This window comes from Tasmannia lanceolata, unplaced genomic scaffold (genome assembly GCF_043159265.1).
Source record: "Tasmannia lanceolata isolate RefF3 unplaced genomic scaffold, GAP_Taslan_0.1 ptg000019l, whole genome shotgun sequence".
Classification (NCBI taxonomy): Eukaryota; Viridiplantae; Streptophyta; class Magnoliopsida; order Canellales; family Winteraceae; genus Tasmannia; species Tasmannia lanceolata.
The window spans coordinates 14,143,444-14,166,866 of record NW_027518696.1 but is presented as its reverse complement, the minus strand read 5'-3'; the positions used below and the strand labels follow the sequence as shown (position 1 = coordinate 14,166,866).

General features: G+C 36.8%; 2 protein-coding genes across 3 annotated transcripts; both read left to right on the top strand.

Moving 5' to 3' along the window:
• The first annotated feature begins 557 nt into the window (after nt 1-557).
• Nucleotides 558-10,089, top strand: BUG22 (cilia/flagella-associated protein). The gene is made up of 7 exons (XM_077362561.1): nt 558-812; nt 918-1,012; nt 4,053-4,127; nt 4,233-4,264; nt 5,367-5,608; nt 9,477-9,713; nt 9,812-10,089. The coding sequence occupies exons 3-7, from the start codon at nt 4,075-4,077 to the stop codon at nt 9,818-9,820; spliced, it is 573 nt and encodes a 190-aa protein (XP_077218676.1). The 5' UTR covers nt 558-812; nt 918-1,012; nt 4,053-4,074; the 3' UTR covers nt 9,821-10,089.
• A 6,803-nt stretch (nt 10,090-16,892) lies between these two features.
• LOC143852861 (uncharacterized) lies at nt 16,893-21,929 on the top strand. 2 transcript variants are annotated; one of them, XM_077362488.1, is made up of 7 exons: nt 16,893-17,312; nt 18,021-18,447; nt 18,624-18,921; nt 19,682-19,807; nt 19,904-20,052; nt 21,227-21,429; nt 21,529-21,929. In XM_077362488.1, exons 2-7 carry the CDS (start codon nt 18,035-18,037, stop codon nt 21,648-21,650), a joined length of 1,311 nt encoding a protein of 436 aa, XP_077218603.1. In that variant the 5' UTR covers nt 16,893-17,312; nt 18,021-18,034; the 3' UTR covers nt 21,651-21,929. The 2 variants fall into 2 exon arrangements, with proteins under 2 accessions (XP_077218603.1, XP_077218602.1); XM_077362487.1 differs by having other exon boundaries at nt 21,227-21,929.
• Nucleotides 21,930-23,423: the final 1,494 nt, after the last annotated feature.

The following is a 23,423-nucleotide window of genomic DNA, read 5'->3' as shown; positions in this document are numbered from 1 at the left end:
TTAGTTCATCCAATGTTGAGATAGGACTATAGGAGCAAAGAGGGTGAGAGATTTCTTTCCCTCTTTTTAGCTACTTCTCACTCCTCCCGCCTTCATAGCCCTCTACTTCTAACCTCTGGGCTTCTCACCTTTGAATGCTTGGGTTGGGTCCCACCTTTGAATGATATGAAACGTACACTTTGCAAAGCATGGTCTATCAAATGGACGGCTCTGATCATTCAAAGGTGTAGTGGGCCCTACTGATGCATTCCTCTCCCAATATGACATATCCTCAGTGTGGATGGGCAACAGCTAAAATGAAACCGATTTTATCTGTCGTCCGATCGAATGAAAAATTAGGACTCAGGATAATCCGATGGCTATAATTTGTTCCTGAGTGGGGCCTTCATTGGTAGTTCCTTCCTAATCCTAAGTTCCTAACCACACGATTTCTTCTGTGGGAGGACAAAGAAAAAACATAAATCCAAGAAGAAAGAGGGTATTATGGTCTTAAAATTATTTCCATAGGTTGATCCTAACCCTCCGATCTACTGAGGGTTAGGATCAACCCTCCGAGGGTTATGATCGACCTATGGAAATGATTTTTGGGGCACAACCTATTTAGGCTGTGGCACATCTAATGGACGGTTTGGATCATCCTATGGTGCCGGCCATACCGTACTTTTAATAAAGTGAGGAGTGCCCTCATCAAAATACAGTAGTGCTGATATCATTTCCCAAAATAAAATGTCGTATTAGTATAAGATCGTCTTTCTCAACGATACGAGTATATTCCCAGAGCAGAAGGCGAAAACGGAGAAGCTGCTTAAAAGGTTTGGTTAGGGTTAGGGTTTTGTTTCTTCTGAAATTTCTCTTCCGATTTGTCTGATATTTACTATAAGCTTTTTTTATTTTCTTTACTCTTGTATTCGATACAGACGAGATCCAATTTTTTTTTCCTTTTGCGGAAGGATTTCAATCAAAAGCTCTGAAGATCTCTATTTTATTTGGATTATTACGTCTGATTTTAGAGGTATGCGATCGATAACTCTCTTTGCGGATTATTTTCTTTGTTTTGATGTTTAAGAAACATGTTCTATTGCGATGTTTATTTGTCTCTTTTGATTTCATTTCTCTTTTGATTTGAGCTTTGAGTTTTACTATTTTTTTGCGGTTTGATGAAGTTGAATTTCGTAGTGGTTGTGAAGTAGTTAGGGCTTTGCTTCGTGGGTTTTCAGGTTTCATAGTTTTTGGGTTTGTTTGGTTTTTTGGAATTGTGAATTTTCGAGGCATTTTACTATTTTTTTTTCATGATAGGTGGAGGGGCATCGATAGAGGGCATAACAAGGAAATGGAAAATTCACACTTATATTAAAAACTTAAGGGGCCGTTTGGATACGCGGATTTTAGAATCCAGGATTTTAGTTTGAAAACAGGGTTCATGATCTGGCTCCTGTCCTGGCAGCGTTTCTTGGATTTTAAGTAAGAAAACCAGGTTTTAGAAATCTCATGATGGGAGAGAGGTTTCTAAAACCTGGTTTTCTTACTTCAAATCCAAGAAACGCTGCCAGGACAACATGCAGCAGCTTGATCATGAACCATCTTTTAGAATCCTTGATTTCTTCAAAATTGTAGATGGGAGACAAGAGAAGAAAGAGACCAGCCGTCCTTTTCTTATTTCTCGCCCTTCTTCCCAACAGCATGAGAGCAGCAAATCTTCCCATGTTTCCAGGTTTTAGAAATCTTAGGATGTGGGAGAGATTTCTAAAACCTGGATTTCTTACTTAAAATCCAAGAAACGCTATAACGACATCAGCTTGATTATGAAGCCTCTTTTACACTGTTTTCAAATCAAAAACCTGAATTCTAAAATCCGCGTATCCAAACGGCCCCTTAGTATCTGCTTTATACCTTATTCTTATACTGATATTCTGCTAGCATAAATCTTGTGCGCATTGCAAAGAGTCCTGAGAACATAATGATCTTGTATGCATTCTCTTATCTGTATACTTTGTTTTCCATGTAATCTGTATCTTTTTGTATTTTGTATTTGACTGAGGTGTAATTGGTCTTCCTATCTCAATGGGAAGAGCTGGATAGTTTACAGCCATGCAAATATAGTAACTTTTTTGACCGGCGTATGTTCGAATTTCCTCAAGTTTTGGTTCTTGGTTTCATGCATTTAAATGGTAAAAGCTTACTGGATGTTCAAAATACAATATTTGACCTTAGATGTGTATACTCATATGGAAATGGGTGATTGCAACTCCTTAAAAACTGCATCTTAGTTCAATTGACACCCTTTTAGGAAAGTATTCAACTCTATTTTTTTCATTTGTTCTGTTCAGTTTGGGATCAATAACGAAAAACTTAACTACGCAGTCGTGGAATTTGTAGTTAGAAGAAACGCTTTATTTATTTCTGTCCTTCTGATAGAAGAATTAAATTTGTCTTCAAAATGCAAAATGATGGTCAAGTTTCATTTTTATTATGTAAGTAATGGATGAAACTTTGGTGCTAGTATTCGGGCCTTGTGTTTTATTTATTTGTTTGTTACTTTCTAATTTTAGGTCAGTTACATTTTGTTGAAGGATTGTGACTCTCTGGGGCTTTTTTTGGTGTTAATTCAACTTCTTGGGGTTGTGGGGTTTGTTTTGTATCACTAATGGTTCAGTTGTTTGGAAGGCTCACTTTTTTGGATAGATTTAACAGGTTTTCTGTGCTAGTTTGGATTAGTTTGTGTGGATCTTTGATCTTTTCCCCAATTTACAAGAAGAGAGTTCTGAAGAAGACTGTTGTCAATGATTCTTGTAATGGATAGCTTACATCTGTTTTTTTTACATTGGGATCTGTGATCACATTTACACTAATTTGCATTTTTACATCAATGTGAATTTTCTATTGCAACTTTGCGTTGAAAAATATTAGGTTGCTTACTAGGAAATGATGTGAGCAATAACATGAATCGCAGCTGTCTCCATGTGAGTATCATGTATGCCGACAAGAATCATAATTGCAAAGTCCTACTGTAGTTTAGTTTCCTAGTACCACACCCTAAACCTAAATTTGAGTATCTAAAGAAGTCAAAAAAATATCATCGAATATTTGTTTACCTAATGTAAGAGAGTGGCAAATATGTGGGAGTGAAAGAGATTTGAGGGGGTGGTGAATGAGGAGAGCATGGAATGGGGTTGGAAAACAGGGAAAACAAATATCCTATTTTAAATAGGAGATTTTTTCTTTGCTTTCCAACCCTATTAGATGTTATCCTCACTCACAACCCTGTCAAATCTCTCTAACCAGCCCTCAATACCCTTCTTTCACCTTGAATAAACAAATATTCTATGAATGTTATGCCCTAAAGGGTATTTCGGAAAATTATTGCACGCATAACTCCATCCCAATAGATACTAGTATTCAGAGTAAGAATACAAGATAAGGAGCATGCAGTAGGAATATTTAACAAAAGAAGATCTCCGGATCTGGGACGTTTCCCTAGAATTGGGAAACACGCTTCGTGAGAACCAGGAAACACGCTTCCCATGTTTTGGCCAAGCGGCACGTTTCCTGCTGCTTAAACACATTTGCCACTTCCTAGGGGCATTTCCGGCAACCCTGCCACTTTCCAGGGGCATTTCCAGGGACCCTGGTTTGAATCCATCGTAATGCTCAATGGTAGGTTAAATTTAAGAAAACTAATGTTTCTTTGAGATGCACATATACGAGACACAGTCTAGTTTTTAGATACCCGATGATTGGGCCCCAGATGTGACTTCAGGATGATGATCTGGTCTGTTCATCCAATGGGTCGTATTGTAGAGATCACATAGCCTAAAAGATAGGTAACATTGTGCGATCCTAACCATCAGAATCAGAGGACATCTCACATAGGTGCCTTATTGTTGTTGTTGTGATAATGATAACATAAGGATGAGGACATTTATGAAAAATTAAGCTTTATTATTGAAGCAGAATATGAGAGCTGTGAACTGATCTGTGGAAGATAACAATCTTCTTATATATGTTACATTTAGGAGCTGATTCCCTTGCTTTCTGTGTTTTCATTGTTGCAGTTCCAGTTGGTTACTTAGGAAAATGTTTAAGAATACATTTCAATCTGGATTCTTATCCATTTTATACAGCCTCGGGTATGTTGCTTTTTGGGTTAATTCTTTTCATTTGTATCGTGGCTAACATAATTTAATTTACATTATTTTTGATATATATTACTGATGAGTGGGCATTTTTAATAGGAGCAAACCCTTGCAAATATGGGACAAAGAAGGTTAGTAACTTTTGTTCTGTGCTGTTGTTGCTGCAAGCTTTTTTTCTCCTTCAGAATAATTTTCTATAGGTTTATTTGAGATTAAGGTTTTTGGATTCATGCTCATTCTAGTAACCAAAACACTTACCTGCACTACCCCAGAAACACGCTTCAGAAGCTAAGTCCTCACTTTCCAAGCGTTTCCCACTCTTCCTACGTGCTTCCTAGGTGTTTCCTCTTAATTGAGAGGATTTCTTATTTAAAACTTAAAATCACATCTTAAGTTTCAAATTAACTTATGTGGATCTTTTTTTTTGAATGGTCGAACTTATATGGATCTTATCCCAAAAGTTTATTTGAGTTTATTTAAACCTTAAAAATTCATCTTAAGTTTCAAATGAAACTTTTATGGATATTATACCAAAAACTTCACATTAAATCTATATGAATTAAATATGTGAAACTATAAATCCCAAATTTAGAGCTTTTCACTTCTCGCATTTTCTCTTTCGTAAACCCCTCGCTTCCGGCTCCCGTTTCTCGCATCACTTCTTGCAATTGTTTCCCAAGAAACTGAAAATGACTTCCTTGCATGAAGCACCCGAAAAAAATTTCTTCATTTTGTTCTGTATACTTGCGTAGCACGACTGCAAGGAGAAAAGGAATCAAGTGATATTTTCTCCTGTCTTAATTCATTCCATTGCCATTTTTAATGGCTTTATTCCATCGCTATTAAAAGTTTTTAAGGTTGAGTCTCAGTTGTTGCTTCTTATCTCCACACAAGTGCAGCAAGTGATTGTACCTCGAGGGTGCTATGTATTCTCCAGAATGGGATGATATTAAATACAGCCCTGTTTATTGATTAAAAAGATGAAATCAAACTATGCTTTGGCCACATTTTCTATGATCTTGAAATGTTGAGTTTTAGTTTTTTGACAAATACTGGCATGTTTATTTATTTAAAAGATGAAATCAAACTATGGTTTGGCCACGTTTTTGCTAACTTATAATGTTGAGTTTTAGTTTTTTGACTTCCCGAGTCACTAGAGGATTCTTCTAACTACATTAACCATAATTGTTGTCTTTTTATTTGATGTTGTCTTTGTATTCAAATTCTTTGCAGTTGTCAATGGTCAGATCAAACGGCCACAAGATGAAGACATCCAGTCCAATGTCCTTGAAATAGTTGGATCAAATGTGCAGTCAACATTTATTACATGTCCAGTGGATCCCAATGCGACACTTGGTATAAAGCTTCCTTTTTTGGTTGTGATCGTAAAGAATCTAAAGAAATACTTCACATTTGAGATCCAGGTGCTGGATGATAAGAATGTTCGACGGCGTTTTAGAGCTTCAAATTTTCAAGTGTGTAAGTCTTGCCAATTATTTACCTGTGGATTTAATGCTTTTTGCTGCAAAAGGAAAAGAAAAAGGAAATGCCACAGAACTGTCTTTGATGGTTGGACACCACTTCTGAAGAAATTAATTTAATACTTTTGCCATTCAAAAAAAAAAAAAAAAAATTAATACTTTTGCTATGAAGGATTGTGGCCTGAACCTTGTATGTTTTGGTTATGCTGATAATTGGCCAAAATTATTTACGTTTCGTTGGCCTTTCGCGTGATTTACTGATATGTATATGCTTTAATTATTTGTGCCTCTGTTGCAGCTCCATTGAACTTTCAGTAATTTAATCACTGTTCTTGGGCATTATTAGTTGTCTTGTGCACCATAGTTGCGAAGGCTGCATGAACTAAGTGAATGTCTAGACACTAGGATGTCTCCAGTCCAGTCATCCTACGCTGTTGTTAGTGTGAGGGGTGTCAAGCTTTGCAAGGTCATAATATTAAGGCAACATGGCCATTAGAGTTGCTTATTTTCATGTTGGCTCACCGTAAAGAGATATGCTAGTGACCCGTTATGAACCACGGAAAGTGCCGAGAGGTGAACAAGGCTTCTACTCGTGCTTCCATTGGTTGTTCCTTACTCCTTGGACTTTTCTTTCATTTCTTTGGACCTGGAAGAAAGCCTAGTAGATTCTTTAATGATTTTACTCGAGGGAATGGGAAGGATAAATCTTTATGATCCAATAACATTCTTTTCAAAGATCTGGATGACTTGAAAGAATCTTCCAGCTCAATGCTCGTAGTCCTTGACATAGATTTAAATTTTCACCGAAACCAACATGAACCGACTGAAATGTTTTGGTTTCGATCCCCACTCTGTAGCTCATACCAAAATTGAAATGCATAGCACAACCAAAACTGTAAGTGTATTAGAGGTATACTGTGCTCGTATGTATTACATAATTGTGTGTGTGTGTCTCTCTCTCTCTCTCTCTCTATATATATATATATATATATATATATATATATATATATATATATATATATATATATATATATATATATATATAGAGAGAGAGAGAGAGAGAGAGAGAGAGAGAGAGAGAGAAGGCTTCCTGAGGTTAACCTCATATAGCTTATATGAGGTGGCGCTCACAAAACATATGGGGCCCACATTGTTAAGATGATCCAAAGCATTCATTTGAAAGGCCCCATCATAGATAGGGTGTGTACAAAAAATCAGCTCCATTGGATCATCCTAACCCATTATATATATATGAGAAAACTGTTGGTGAGCTTAAGCGCACCATTCTTTTGGTGCGCTTAAGTTGTTATAACGCTTCCCATTTGTGCGCTTAAGCGGGACCCAGCGGGACCCAAACATTTAAACGAATGGGAGGCGTTATAACAACTTAAGCGCACCAACAGTTCTCTCTCTCTCTCTCTCTCTCTCTCTCTCTCTATATATATATATATATATATATGAGAAAAGTGTAGCTACACATACGTATAGCTAACTTAGCTACACCGACGCCTTAAAATACAATGGGCCCCACATTTTTCGGTGATGCAAACCATTCATTTGATGGGCCCTCACATAGATAGGGTGTGCCCAAAAAATCAGCTCCATAGGATCATCCCTACCCTACTATTTGTGGAGACAAAAATGGACGTGTAAAAACCTTCACAAATCTGTCCATTTTTGCCTCCACAGTTAGAAAGGTTGGGATCATCCAATGGTGCTGATTTTTTGGGAGCACCCTATCAATGTGAGGGCCTATCAAATGAATGGTTTGGATCACCCAAACAATGTGGGCCCACTGTATTTTAAGCCGTCGGTGTATCTAAGTTAGCTACACGTATGTGTAGCTTCACTTAACACACTCTCTCTCTCTCTCTCTCTCTCTCTCTCTCTCTCTCTCTCTCTCTCTCTCTCTCTATATATATATATATATATATATATATATATATATATATATATATATATATATATATATTGAATGTGAAATGTGATGTATGCAACTATTTATTGTGTGCAAGTATTTATATGAATTACATGCGAACTGTGGTGTTTTACTAAATTATCAGACATGTGCCACAACGCATGTCATTATGTATTTGATATTGTTAAACCAGTGTTAATTAAAAAAAAAAAAAACACATGAAAAAAACCCTACATGTGTTTTTTTGCTTATGTGATAGTTTTGAGTGTGTATTTGTGCTTATTTCAGTACTCTTCTTGAATTTTCATCTTAAATGTCCATCATTAGCATATGTTTCTATATCTTTTCCTAATTTTATAGGATCACCATCCGACATTTTTCCATTTTCATCACGACCGAAACGCTTACTGGAACAAAAACCTGAAACCTTGGTCCTTGCATGACCAGGTTGTTGTGTGGATATCTCTCAATGTTATAACTTCAATTAAGTTCACTTCTGAATTTGAACAAGTCTATCATCACTTTCTTCCTTCTGTGTCATTGGGCTTTTTATCAACTTTTGGTGCCTTGGCTTGAGCCCATAGCTCACTTAGCCTCCCCATCTCTCCTAAACTTCTCCGGGTCTTTGGCCCGAGCTGTATGACCCACTGTTTAAAAATGCGGATGCGTCGCGGAATTTTAAGAAAAATTCTCGTCGACTCGGCACGGACATGGTCAAGAACACAGTTGACATCGGCTGAGTACTCGGTTGACACGGTCATAACCCAGGAGAGTCCGGAGGAGTTTTTATCGACTCTGTAGGGGCAAAACGCGGAACGCGGCCAAGGGAAAAGGGAATAGACTCGAGGGAGTCCAAGATGACGCGGAGGAGTTTTAAAACTATGATTATGACCCAACATGGAATTAATACTATTGTTCTTTAGCGAGTATCTCATGGGATGGTCGTGATGTTAATTTCATGAGTGAATGTCATGGATTCAATCCTAGTCTACCTATCAAAAATGAAAACTTCAGAGCCTTCCTCTTTCAAGTCCCTTTTATTCTCAAGTTTACAGAAGCAGTGAAATTAATCTAGGTCAGTAGTATCATTGCCGTTCAGGTATTTTATATGATGACCCGTACTTTTAATTTTGCTGGTCTGTCGGGGGTTGTAGATGCCAGATGGCAAAGCAAGTCTCTTAAGTGGCATCTGAGGTTGGTCTCCACTATTCCTTTGACCCTGCATGGCCATGATAATTGTGTTAATACCATTAGAGATAGCTTTTCACATTCGGGTGACAGTTTTGTCAGAACCAGGTATGGTTCTCTTCCAAATTCATGATAGATTCTGGGCATACATTTTTTTTTTCTTTCTGTAGTCATAATTTTTGGGTAACATTCACACAAGCCCATTGATCTTGTGACCAGCAATGCTAAACTAGAACTCCATTCTTTGTAAAGAAAATTCATGATTTCAGATTACGAGGTTAGATATTCTAGTAAATGAAGCGCACGTTTGGCTGCCAGGAATTGTTTTTCATGATAAATTGGGCGTCTCCGACTGGATGAAGTCGGCTAAAAGTCCGGAAACAAAATCCTGGAACTACCGGGAAACCAAAAACTCTACTCAAAACCTGATCAATCTTTTCCGGTTTTTGAGCAACTTCTCCACTAGTTCAGGGATTTTGATTCCAGAATTTTAGCTGACTTCACCCTCATCTCCACTTGGAGACGCCCAATTTGTCTTGAAAAGCAATTCCTGGCAGCCAAAAGTGCCTGAAAGGTCTGGGCAATTAATTGATGACTGATTTCTTTCTATATGCGCATACATTTACATTGAAGCATTTTGATTTTTAAAAATTTCAAGGAATTTTGACTGCTCTTGACTTCATGTTCATGTTATTCAGTGCAGATATTTCTCTCTGCTCTTCTTTCTTGATTTATCTCGAGTTCATATTTCTGTAGGCTGTGACGCGTGTGAAACCATTTATCTGCACAATGCCATTGAGATTGGATGAGGGATGGAATCAAATCCAGTTGAATCTTGCTGATTTTACAAGAAGAGCATATGGCACAAATTATGTTGAAACTCTGAGGGTCCAGGTTCATGCAAATTGCCGACTGAGAAGAATATATTTTGCTGATCGCCTTTATTCGGAGGAGGAACTTCCACCCGAATTCAAACTGTACCTTCCGATGCAGGTAACCAACCTTTCCTTCCCCTGTTTAAGAAGGCAAGTCTGTATATTTTAGTCATAATCCAACATTTCATCTTATGCGTCCCGCTTTTCTTATTCCAGAAGGCTTAGCTGCTGAAGATAGAAAAAAACCTTGGAAACATCTAGGAGGTCTTGAATTAGTTCCAGCGTGAAGGAAAGGCGCCGGTGTTGCAGGTGTATTTGGTATGACTGTAAATGATAATGTTAGAAGACAGAGAACTCTAATGTGTGAACTCAGTTTTTAATTCCTTGTTTTGGAAGATAAAGACTATTGAGTGAATTTCATTAGTTTATAATCTCATGTTATGGAAACTTTATAGCTCCTAGTAAGTAATATCATTGAGGGAAATCTGTTACTATATTTGTTAGGTCAACTTGATTGATGGTGTATTGGCTTGAGATGATAGAGATTTGCAGATATGATTTGGTACATTGTTTTCAACTTCTGCAAATGAAGAGTGCATTCTCATTCTACTTTACTTCTACGGCACTCTTCTCTTTATTTTACGGGATTTGCTAGAGTCGCACAAGGCATTTCGCGGATGGTCTATTGCATGTGAGAGCAGCCACCTCATTTCGCAAGATTGTTGCGTGTAAAATTCAACTGCTTAGAGACATCTTTAGAACATCGTGATGCTTGATCAACGGTTTAGAATCATCCAATGGGGGTTGATTTTACTTTTTTTTTTCCTAAAAGAAATTACCTTATAAAAAAGCAAGTTAAACCCTTCTAGTCATTTTTTTCTTTCTTGATTTCTGTTTTCACAGAAAAGGACTTTCATGTTCAGTGGTAGAAGCAAAAGGGTCCCTCCCACTGGGGGACATGTATGTTAAGTCGAGGCCATTGATCTCGTAGAATAACATGAGATGAATGGCCCATATCGAATGCAAGGTAAAACACAAAACAAATCTACGGTTTAGATTTTGTAAAGGATGATGATGCTTCATAGATAAGTGCCTGTGATCATCCATGCAAGGTGGTCTCATCTGCATTGCTGAGAACTGGTGGTTAAGATATAATATCCTGTACATGAGGCAGAAATGTGGCCTTTTTAGTAACCCCTTATGTGTTTTTTTAGGAGCAATATCCTTACTAAGTAAACAGTAAGGTCGTGTTGCTTAGTTTACTACTCTAGCTGAATTCATGGCTTGTAATGAAGTTGGTTCTGAAGTTGTATGGAGATGGAGGATCTTAAGCTAAGAGCAATTATTCAGTGTTTGTATTCACATTTTATTGTGTTAATCAAGTGTCAATATTCATTTCCCACATGCATGAGCACGTCCATTAATGAGATTAATGGTGCCGTGTTCAGTTGTTAACTTGGTGTGGGGACATCGTTAGGACAGGTGATACAATGGCAAGGTGTGAGATGTAAACTAAAACTGGTCAGTTCTATAAGAACCTCCTCCTTCCCTCAGACCTGAATCATCTTCATTATAGCAACAAGCAACACAGTGTTACAGAAAGCTCCTGACTAGAGGAGAAAACCTTCTGTAACCCAATTCTTTGATATCAGCACAATCATGTTTTCATAATTGCACAATCAGCCTTTTGGGAACTGTAATTACATTTGACAGCTCTTTAAAGTCTAAAAGACAAGAAGCTTTAGTGAAAATATCAAAACATCGTCGCGCTGATATCACTTCCGTATAAAAAATTGAAGTTAAATTGTGTACAATAGTAACATAACCATTAGAATAATAATCAATAGTCTGGACCTTGTATGGATAAGCTAACAAAAGATAGGTGGGAGTTAATGATAAGCTCGAGATAGGCCTTTTCCCTTTAAATGTGAACCATAGGTGTTAGGTGATAACTACCCATGACAAGACATACTGGACCCACCTATTTATAATTGTTAATCTTTGGAAAGTGATATATCCATTATTCACCCCCTTATTTTATACTTGGGACAGCCCCCTCTAGTGTAAGAGAGTAGTCGTAAAAACACTAGAGGGGGCTGTCGAAAGCATGGTTTTAAATTTCGACCGATTCGGATTTCGGTCAACACCGAAACCCAAATGTTCCCAAACCGAAATGTACCAAATTTTGGCCAAAATTTCTTAAATTTTTGAAATTTCGCCAATTTTGGCCGAAATTCGGTTAAAATACTAATTTTTTATTTCTTTACAAAATTTTGGCCCTAAATTTTGTTAAAATACTAATTTTTTATATTTCTTTACAGAATTTCGGGGGAAATTTCGGAACAGAAAACCGACATTTCATGAGCTTCTACTGAATTTCAACTGAAATTTTGGGATTTCGGCCGAAATTTCGGTTTCGGTGAACACCGAAAGTATATCCTAAACCGAAATTTAAAACCATAGTCCAAGCTCCAAAGTAACAAATAGGGGCGAATATATCACTTTCCTTTATACTAGGATTGAAGTATAACATGAATAGCACGTGGCAATATAATAGTGGGCCATAGTGTTTCCCAAAACCCAAAGTGGTCCAAATTCAAGTGGAAAGGAAGTTCCAAAAATACCCAAAGAAAATCCAAAAACAAAGAAGCCATTTGTGAATTGTGTGGGCATAGAAAGTCTCTGTTTTGAAAGTTTTACTGTGACAGTTGGCCACGTGTCTCATTGAAATAGCCTTTTCGAAACCCCACTTGCCCAATTGCTTAAAGAATTTTTCAGATTGACCATAATGCCCTTACTTGATTCCATTCATTTTTCTGGAAACAATGGAATTGACCGGAATCATAATAGCATGCCGATTCCAGTGCCGGATCCCTGCAATCCAAACACACCCTATTAGGTTCCGTTAGACCTGGCAAACGCGACCCGTGCCCGCGGGTCGACCCAACCCACCCACAAATTTGCGGGCACGGGTCGGGGTTTTAGTGACCCGCCAAAACCGATCCGCGGGTGACCCAACCCGTAAAAACACGGGTCGGGTCGGGTCAACCCGCGGGCACTTACTAATGAGATCAAGGGCTAAGAGCATCTCACTTTTTGAGCTGGAATCGTGCACTTGTGTTTGGAAATCAGCCCTTCTAACAGCATCTCACTTTTTGAGAACTCCCAACTTCCAGCAGCTTATTAGCATTACTAATTTACTATGCATGAATACACTCCCTATTTTTCAAAATGGATGATTGAAAGGTACAGCCCACACCATAGGATGATCCAAACCGTGCATTTGATGGGCCATAATGTAAATAGGTTGTGCCCAAAAAATCATTAGCATAGGATGATTCTAACCCTCCGATCTAAAGAGGGACTGACAATATGGAAACTCCTATAGACCGAACGGTTGATATCGTCATGTGGCAATGATTTTTGGGGCACGATCTATTTACGTTGTGGCCCATCAAATGGACGGTTTGGATCATCCTATAGTGTAGGCTGTACCGTCCATTTTGAAAATTAGGGGGTGAATTCATACATAGAAGGAGGTGAATTTATCACCGCCCAATAAAAACTCTGTTTTGGAAAAACATGAGGGTCGACCCGACCCACCCGCACTGGGTACGGGTCACCTGGTTGCTGACCCGTAGGAATGCGGGTCATTTTGACCCGCAACCAGCGTGACCGGCACCCTCATGACCCGCGGGTCGACCCGACCCGACCCACCCGTTTGCCAGGTATAGGTTCCGTAACCTTTGTACTTGTTAGATAATTTATGACAAATTGAGGGGTGTTTTGGAGAAAATACATCATCTCTTAGCAGTTAGCACGTGCGAGGTGATTGTGTCTCTCGTGCTCTCAAAACCACAAACTCATACTCATTTGACGTTTAGCTGGCATGGGTTTTGAAGCTATCTGATCTTGCCACGTGTACCAATGAAACGATAGCTTTTGATTTGAGGGCTCTCTAGCCACTAGTTTCATGACTCATTATCAGCCACAAACACAACTTTAAACCTTCACATGAAGCTACTCTTCAACTCTACAATCCTCCAACCTCTGTACAAAACAGAGGGAAATAAAATTTGAAAATTGAGTACTTTCCAATTTTCAAATTTTCAGCTTCTTTGAAATCCAACACAGTTTCATAAATCCATTTCTATAAACCGATCAAGCATCGCTTGTCGGTTCGAATATCAGTAGAGCATCAAGAGGTACGGATTTCTTCATTAGTAACAAATAAACGATTGAACATATGATTTTAAGAAGAGAAAACAGTTCCTACACATATGTGTAGATAAGTTATCTACACACTAGCTTAAAATACAGTGGGGGCCACATTATTTGGGTGATCAAAACCATTCATTGTTAAGGCCCTCACATAGATAGGGTGTCCATAAAAAATCAGATCCATAGGATCATCCTAACCATTCGAACTGTGGAGGCAAAAACTGGACTAATTTGTGAAGGTTTAAAGACATCCATTTTACCTCCACAAATCGTAGGGTTGGGATGATCCTATGGATCTGATTTTTTGTAGACACCCTCTCTATGTGAGGGCCTTTAAAATGGATGGCTTGGATCACCCAAACAATGTGGGCCCCCACTGTTTTTTAAGCTAGTGTGTAGAGAACTCTCTACACATATGTGTAGGAACCGTTTTCTCTTTTAAGAAACATGTCTACTCCATCATATTGAAAAGCGATTGATTATTATGAGAAATTATATGATGCAAGGCCTTACAACAAACAATAAGGCTGGTGGAAGTACCAACATTGATATTTGATACAACAGCAGCTTCTCAAAAATTGAGCTGCCCTTGGATCAAATATCAAGGTTGGTACCTCTACCGTATTGTTGTAAGGCCTTACACCATATAAAAACTCGATTATTACATTACTGGCATATTGTCTTAGTAAAAACGTAAAATCGTGTGGAAAATTAGCCAGAAAGCCACGACGAATGGATAGATAACTTACTTTGTAGGATAAAACGGTAGCAAATGAGCATATAAATTTCCTTGGAGAATAAATTTTCGATGCAGGAACTATTAGCAAATTTAGGCTTCGATTAGAAAGCCGCAACGAATATGTAGAAAACCTTTGTTCAAGGATACAACCGCAATGAATGGGCAAAAATAATCTTATTTTCAAGATAAATTCTCGATGTAAGATCAAGTGACTATCTCCTTCCAGTTACATAGCTGTGAAGAATAGGCAATAACCTTCGTCATAGAATAAATTCTAGTTCTCTTTTCACGAACTTAACTATGTATGATTTTATCCAAATATACATTTAAACTTTAGTAAAAAAATTTTAATCAAAATCATTTACCACATGCACGATCATGTCCATTAATGAGATTAATGGTGTGGATGTTCCTCCACGTCAGTGATATTGGGACGCATAACTTAGAACCCTAATTTTCAAATAAATATTTTCTGGCTGTTGTATTGCAATCCATCCCGCAGATACGAATCATCTTCAAAGCAATCAACTGTTATAGAAAGAAGGCCCCGATCAGAGAAGAAAACCTAGTGCCATTGTAATCTTTTTCTTTCCTCGATCTTCGAATCGGAAGAACAACCTAACCCTTCCTTCACCTCAATCTCATTTTTACCATAGCAATATTCTTCTCATCTTCTCATGGGATTATAGAAAATGGAGTTAAATGTGTGATTAAGAATTAGAATAAGCCAATAGTGTGGACCAACCGATCATGGTTTTAAATTTCGACTGAAACTGAAATCGGGTATACCCGAAACCTTACAAAATTTCGACCGAAATCTAATTCAAAATTTTAGGAATTCACCCAAAAACCTCGATTTCCTTCATTATTTAATATTTTCTTGAAATTTCGGGAAATTTTGCCATAAATTTGTATGAGATAAAATATTATTTTAAGGGTTGCATTGGGAAATGAATTTTCCGATCATTTTTCACATCGTTAGAGAATTTTACAAATGTTTGGAGTCGTTTTTATCAAAACATGTGTAGAATTTCTTTCGCGATGCACCTTAACCCTTCGTTTTAATAGATTTGGTCGGATTTCGGCTGAAATTTCGGATTCGGTGAGGACCGAAATGAAATTTGAAACCGGATAAAGCTAACATGCCAAAAAAATAGGTAGGAGTTAATAATATGTTCGAGATAGGCTTTTACGCTTTAAATATGAACCACTAGGTGTTAGGATACTGGCCCATGACAAGCCAAGTGGGTCCACCTCTTTATAGGTATTAATCTTTAAGTAATATAGTCGCTTCTTGTTTTTTATTAGGGACAGCCCCTTCTAGTGTAAAAGAGTTGTCATAGTTACACTAGAGAAGGCTGTCCCAAGTAACAAATAGGGATGATTATATGTATGAACATGCATTCCACGTGTCAATAGAATAGTGGGCGGTTTTTTGACAGGTGGCATGATTATTTTGTACCACGTGTCACATGGAAAAACACTTTGGAAACCCCACTAACCCAATTGCTTAAGCATTTTCGCAGTGACCATAATACCCTTACAGGTTATGGGGAATGTATTCTAGTTACTACCTCATGGTAATACAATGCGGCACACATGATACAACATATTGGGCCCTACCTTTGATTGATCAAGACCGTTCATCTGCGAGGATTCACTATGGATCTTTGGTGACCCTAAAACCATGTCAATAACTTATATTTTTTTCTGATTGAATGTGAATGGTTGGCATTTAATTTTGGTAATAGGAGATTCAAAGAGAGATCTATCAAGTGGACGGTTCAGATCTATCAACGGTGGGGCCCACTATCCCTTTAGTGGGCACACAACATTTCTCGTCTCTCTCCGGCTGCATTTGGATTGCCGGAATCAGGAATTAGAATCAGCATCCTATTCTCATTCCAAGGTAGATGGGAAAAAAAAATTAAAATTAAAATTTTAATTAAAAAATCAAACAAAACTTTCATTTTGATTAGGGGGGAATCAGAATACCACCTCATGAGGTGAGAAACAGATTCCGATTCCAGCGTCGGCATCGAAATAGGATACCGATTCCATCATCCGATTCTTGCAATCCAAATTGAAGGGTATTTTAGAGAAAACACATCATCTCTAGCATGTGCCAGGTGCTCGTGTCTCTCGTGCTCTCACCACCACAAACTCTCTCATTTGAGGTTTGGCCGACAAGGGCTTTGAAGCTATCTGCTTCTGACACGTGTACCAATGACAATTTAGCTTTTGATTATAATGACTCTCCAGCCACTAGTTTCATGACCGATTCTCAGCCACAAACACATCTTCAAAACTTCCAAATGAAGCTACTCTTCAACTCTTCAACCCAGCAACCTCTCTACTAAAAAACAGAGGAAAACGGAGGAATAGAAAGTTTGGAAAATCGAGTACTTTCTACTCTCAAATTTTCAATTTCTTTGAAACCCAATACAGTTCATAACTCCATTAGAGATCTGTTCGTTTTCAATCAACTGATCAAGCATCAGTTCCTACCAATTTTCGCCTTTAGCCCTTCAAACTCTGTTCTTAAAACAGGGGAAAAAGTAAAGAAAATCTGAAAATTTTGTGCTTTTCTTCTCTCAATTTTCAGTTTCTTGGAGATCCAATACTATTGATCAATCCTCTATAAATCTGTGCTCGGATTCACTTCTGAATTCCGATCGATTTTTGCCATCAGTACCCAGTTCTTACTGAGAAACACTCTTCATTTTCCTATTAGGTCCATCAGTTGAGCATCAAGAGGTATGGATTTTTTTCCATTAGTAACAAAGAAACAAATTTTGGGGTTTTTGGGTTTCATCAATTTTTTAAGAAAATAGTTATAGATTCTCTGGTTGTGGATGTTTGTACTTGAAATTTTGAGAGATTGGGGATTAATAGCCTGCCTGTTTATGTTTTATGAAAATTGTTGGGTTTTTCAGTATTTTCTCTTGAATTAGATGTTGAATTATAGGGATTTAATCCATGGTTTAAGTTGTCTTACTGTTAGTGAAATTTATTAGTAAGGGTGACTTTGTGTCTGAGGTCTAATCCAATTCTCTGAATCAAGTTGAGTTTTCTTACTGTTTGGAAAATTTATCAATAAGGGTTACTTTGTGTCTAAGATCTAATCAGTTTTTCTGAATCAATTTAAGTAGTGTTACTGTTGGGAAAATTTATCAGTAAGGACTACTTTGTGTGAGAGATCTAATTGGATTCTTTGAATCAATGTGTAAAAATACCCTAAAGTAACGAAAATCCAATTAAATTGCACACCAAATCTAGTCCTAAGACAATTGAAATTCTTTTAACTTCTAATCAATTGACATCATTTTCAATTAAACTGAAAGCCAAATCTAGTTCTAAAGACGGTTGGAATTCTTCTAATTTCTAATCAATTGATGTCATTTTCATTTTTTTCTTGGTGATGGGTCTTCTGACAAGACTGTCTGTCTGGGGTTTTTTTTTCAGATCAGATTGATAATATGCAGTGGTATTGCAGCACAGAAAGTGAAGATCGCTTAGTTCCAAAGGTTCAAGAATCATCAGACATGCTTTGTGAGGACTACAGATCTCCATCACCAGATGATTGGGTGCAATGGGGAGTTACAAGGCCCGAAAAATTTGGATTACCCAACAAGTTTAATTTTGGAGAAATGATACCAAATACTGAAGAGTTTACCTTTGGTAGACAAAGCTTATATCTTAAATCAAAGAAGAAACATTCTGCTCTGGAGGGTGAAGGCTCTAGTAATTCCAGTGACTATGAGGATTTCTCACTGATAGATTATAAACAAGCGAATGGAGTTTTAAATGATCGACCGGACTACCAACTGCAAAACTTGTATCAAAGTGTGGATTATCTAGGCAGCATGGAGCAGATGAATGATATTTTCTTGTACAAGATAACTTCTGGGGCTCTTAAGATACTTGCTTTAATACCTGTAGGAGTTGTGTAGTTTATAAAATGTTTCAATTTGTTAGCCTTTTAGCCTTCATTAGACATTAAATTTTGAGTTTCATCAATGGGGCCATTTGATTTTTGATCATCTTCTTTACATGTCAAATGTGCAGGCACTCATTTCTTGAAGAAGATCCATCTCAAATGGAAAATCTATACCGACCTGTCGGCATGTTTCAGGAATCTGAATGCAGTTCGATGTCGTTTGAAGACTTGAATGATATGGTTATAGACCCACGCCATACTATGAAGGATCCGTTTTATATGAGCAATTCAAAGTATCTTAAAACGAGTCACTTTTCCCTTGCAATAGATGGTGTATCAGATAATTGGGACCAAAAAGAAGATAGCTCATCATCGGATGTCATCCGGGCTGAATCTGGGATGAAGGAAGGTTCACATACTATAAAGGTGTGTTCATTCGTGTATTTAAACTAGAATTTTTATACTATGTTACATGGATTCTTCTAAATGGGCAACATACCCATGTTGGACACATGTAGTACTTTAGGATTCACTGCGACACTTCTAGATCTCTTTTTTTTTTTTTTCTAAATACTACTATAACAAATTTATGACTATCTCATGTTTTAAGTTTTATCTGTTTTATTACTAAATTGTTTGTGTGGAAATAAAACATTATAATTATAACCTTCTGAAATTCCTTATATATTACCTACTATAACCATATTATTATGTAAAAGAAATAAAATTGGAATCGATTTAAATATATTGGTGAATCCACAAATCCTTTCTTCTGATGTTAGCCGAATCCGACAATCGCTAGCTGTGTCTCAACGAGGCAGATTAGATATTGTCTATTTGAAGTATAACCTTTTTTAACTGTATTATTTGATTGAAATTCACAGAAAATAAATTTTGAATACTATGAGATTCTTATCTGTTATATTTGTTTCTTTTTGCACTATTCCGTGAGGATTTTCTCAGAGATTCTATTCATTCAACATCTCATCTCTTGACCGACTTTCAGTGTTTCCTTGTAGGATTTTTCTCTCATATTTTCCTTTCCATTGCTTCTTGTTATATTCTTGCAAAAGACTTGCATTGTTTTCTCTATGATTTTTTCATTGATTCTCAACATTCGACATTCTGTATCTACTGATTTATTTCAGAACAATCCGACTAACTAAGTAGTGCAACTCACTTTCAGTTTCCAGTGGTCACACAATTGAACCCCAGTAAAAAAAATGAGTCCAGTGAGACAGGTGCACATGTGGGTGAAGGAAAATCGTTGGAGGCATCTGTGCTTCAGGATCTCGAATCTGTAATGACACAGGTAAAACAAATTGCAACCATGGAAGTTTAATTTCCAGTAACTTCTTAAATTGAATGTGGTTTCCAATGATTTATTCTGAATTTTTGGTTTGAACAGTTGAATGAAAGCACTCGGATTTGCTTTCGAGATGCTTTGTTCCGCCTGGCTAAAAGCTCAAGACAACAACATGCAGTAAATGAGAGCAGAACTTCTAAGTTCACTGTGGACAAGCCCTCTCTTGGAGTAGTTCATACTGAAAAACACAGGTATTGCCACTCATCTTGTCCTGCATAGAGCAAAAGAAGTAAGCTTGAGATCAAGGCCTCTTTTTTATATGATGAAACATGCATAACGTAGATTTCGTAAGGAGTTAATTTTCTCTCTTTCAATCTTGTGGTTATAGTTTCCAGATTGGTGTTTACTTATCAAGAATTAAGCTCTATTTCACTGTTGAATTTTTTTTTTTCTGTAGTTATGTTTCTTTTCTTTTAGTTGCTTATTCTAAATACACAGGAGAGACTATAATTTTATGTCAGGATGATTTTGTGTAGTTGGTCATTCCCCTAAGAAAGATGCATGAAAAAAGAAATAATAAAATTTAGTATAGATCACTTTTTTTGTTTTTACAGATCTCTTGTTCAGTAGACATGTCAACAAACAAAAACTTAATCCACTGTATATGTCTAACTGTGAAAGATCAAAGCCATTGGGAGAGTTTTTTCTGTCTTTAACTCTGTAATATCATTTGGAGCCTACTTTTATAGTTTTATTACATATTATTTTCTCGTGTACCTTTGACATCTTCTGCTTAATTTTTGACTTCGCAGCCATTTATTTATAATATTATAAATCTGTAATGCCCTCTACCAAATTTCTTTTATACGGTGATGCATTCTTAGGGTGCGCCGTGAGCTATGTTGGTGATATAAAAATCACCACCCATATTTTCCTTTCTTGTGATGTAACTTTATGATGCAAACCTGTGTGTTTTATTTCCATATCACATGTGATTTGCTTTATTTCTATTTTTTTGCTTTAATTTATCGCACACAAATCTTGGGTATTTCACGATTTCATCGGAAACATGCATTTGACTGCTGCACCTTGTAGTGCCAATCCATCACTTTTTAGTTTTTAGATAATTACAACAAAGAATTCTGGTTTATCGTTCAACTTGTACATCAGATCTTCTCAAGAAGCAAAATCTTAAAAATACATCCACCCATTAAATATTTATTTTTTTGAATGGTCAACCATTAAGTATCTCGATAATACATTGGCTTATGGTCCGCACAATTTTTATGTCAGTTGCATCATATCACCACACTTCTGCACTGCTTAACTCTGAAAAAAAATCAGTGTCTGATTATTCACTTCAACAAGTTTAATGTCCCAACTAATTTGATATATTATAACCCATCTAAAATTTTCCATTCTCAGGTTTGATGAAATGAAATCTGTGGAAGCAGAGACCAATGTCATTGACAGGACAGTTGCAAACCTTATATTCAATAAACCAGACTGTAGTCCTCCAGATCTTTCTTGTTTATCATCAATACAACTTAGCAAGGAAGCACTTATGGGATCTGGGTTATGTAATTACAGTTTGAAGCAGCCACTCCCAATGAATCTATCATGTGATGGTAAACTTTCATTCTCTGGTACAGAGAGCAACAATGGCAGTCATCTAGTATACGGATTTTCAAGAACAGAACCAGTAACTGCACTAAATTATTTTTCAGATATAATCAGTCAGCAGAGTAGCGATATCGGTCTCTCCACCCATGATTCCGACCTTTCAGGGTATAATCTCCCAGTGGGTTCAACTGGTATCAGCGATCAGTTCAACATGACTAGCAACTGAAGATTTTTATTATAGTTATTAGTACAGTTTTGGTGGGTTTATCAGGGATCAGATTCAGAACTGATCTTAAGCGATGAATTTACGAGATTAAACACCTTGAGATAGATGATAGAAAGTTAGTAGAAGGGTATTTTTGTGAAGTTAATCAAAAGGAGTTGAAAGTATGGTCCTTAAAAAACAGTTGTAAATTTTAAATAGCTACTTTTGGAGATCATTAATTTGATTTTCTGCTATGTATAGTGAGTGTATATAAAAATATATCATTTCCTTGTTTTCTAATTTTATTTTTTGATACTCCATGCCGGTGTTTTGCTCATTTCCTTACTAATGTAATTGAAACTACAAGGTTCCATACAGAGTACTCAGAAGATTAGGTTGCGATGTCCTCGCAACCTTCACTCAGTGGCCAGTAGTCCTCTGCATCTTCATTTTTTTTTAATAGATGAACTTCCGAGGAGGTCACATATCCTAATACCCAAGAACGCTCAACTTTGGAGTTTTGATGAGATCCAGTGCATTTCTGCCGATATGTTCACAACCTATATCTTCGTATTTATTGGTACAAATACAATTGGATGCAAATGGGTTTATGGGGCCAAACACTTGGAACCACATGAATTTATTTTCCTATGCAGTTTTTATTAGATAATTATCAATAATTTTAGACCACGAGTTTAAAACACACGCGGCACTTCATGGCGATTTGTGTTGTCGATATAGTGGCCTTCACAAGTCCAGATAATGGCCCCTAGTCTTATCATAATTGGATAATCTTAAATCATGGACCATTATTTTATAAAAATAAAATAGGAAAAATATTCTTAATCTTTCTAAATAGAATTATTTGTTTATTTTTCATTATCAAGGTTTTGTTCACTGGCTTAATGAATATTGGATCATACTCAAGATCCGATGCGATTGAATCCGGACACTATTTTTAATCTGTTAGGTCCTTCATGGATCCATATTTCAGGATACAAAATATTTTTAATCCATACTCAGGATATATCATGAAAATATTGTATTAGGATTCAACAAATTACAAAAACTGCATGTTCTCACATGTTTTGTATGGTTAAGTATAAATTATATGAGTTGCCTGCAAATTGGATCCCCCAAAAAAGACCCAAAGTACAATCCCTTGACCTTGAGGAAGTTTCCATTTTGACTGAAAATGAGTTTGCAGATCAAATTTGAAGGTTATTTTCTTGTCATGCTCAAAGAGCTTGGAGGTCATACATTTTCTCTACTGAGTTCTTAGAGGATATGTTTGGCTTAAAAAATAACAAGTGTGGATATGGTTACAGGAGATGGTTAGGTGAGCTACAGGTGGGTTATATAGGAGCTGGCTTTGGTGAGCCCAAATCCAATACAAAACTGTTTGAATGATTAGGAACAGTTGATAAAATCCTTTTATCAATTGTGACTAGATTCAAATTACTTAAAGTCCAATACTATGGACAATATTAATTACAACCTCCTATTGGATTGGTAGAGTTCTCATTGGGTATTTACATTTTCTACACGCGTTTCATATAACCTAATCTACCCATATATAAGCCCCTGATTAGGCATCGCCCTTTGGTATAATCAAAGTTATATAATCATTAAATAGAATGATATAAGGAGCTACTTTATCCTACAAATAGAACTGCCCAACAAAAAACAATAATTTCATTCAATGGATGTTATGGAATAAATTATCCAGTTTAGTGTTAAATTGACTTTATACCCTCATATGTCTGCTTAGGGTGATGAGGATCGTTGATGCTA

Excerpts from the sequence above, each read along its gene's own strand:
- BUG22 (XM_077362561.1), top strand. The coding sequence starts at position 4,075 with ATGTTTAAGAATACATTTCAATCTGGATTCTTATCCATTTTATACAGC. Across the intron at positions 4,128-4,232 it reads TCCATTTTATACAGCCTCGG|GAGCAAACCCTTGCAAATAT; the intron begins GTATGTTGCTTT and ends CATTTTTAATAG. Across the intron at positions 5,609-9,476 it reads TTAGAGCTTCAAATTTTCAA|GCTGTGACGCGTGTGAAACC; the intron begins GTGTGTAAGTCT and ends ATATTTCTGTAG.
- LOC143852861 (XM_077362487.1), top strand. The coding sequence starts at position 18,035 with ATGCAGTGGTATTGCAGCACAGAAAGTGAAGATCGCTTAGTTCCAAAG. Across the intron at positions 18,922-19,681 it reads AAGGTTCACATACTATAAAG|TTTCCAGTGGTCACACAATT; the intron begins GTGTGTTCATTC and ends ACTCACTTTCAG. Across the intron at positions 19,808-19,903 it reads TCGAATCTGTAATGACACAG|TTGAATGAAAGCACTCGGAT; the intron begins GTAAAACAAATT and ends TGGTTTGAACAG.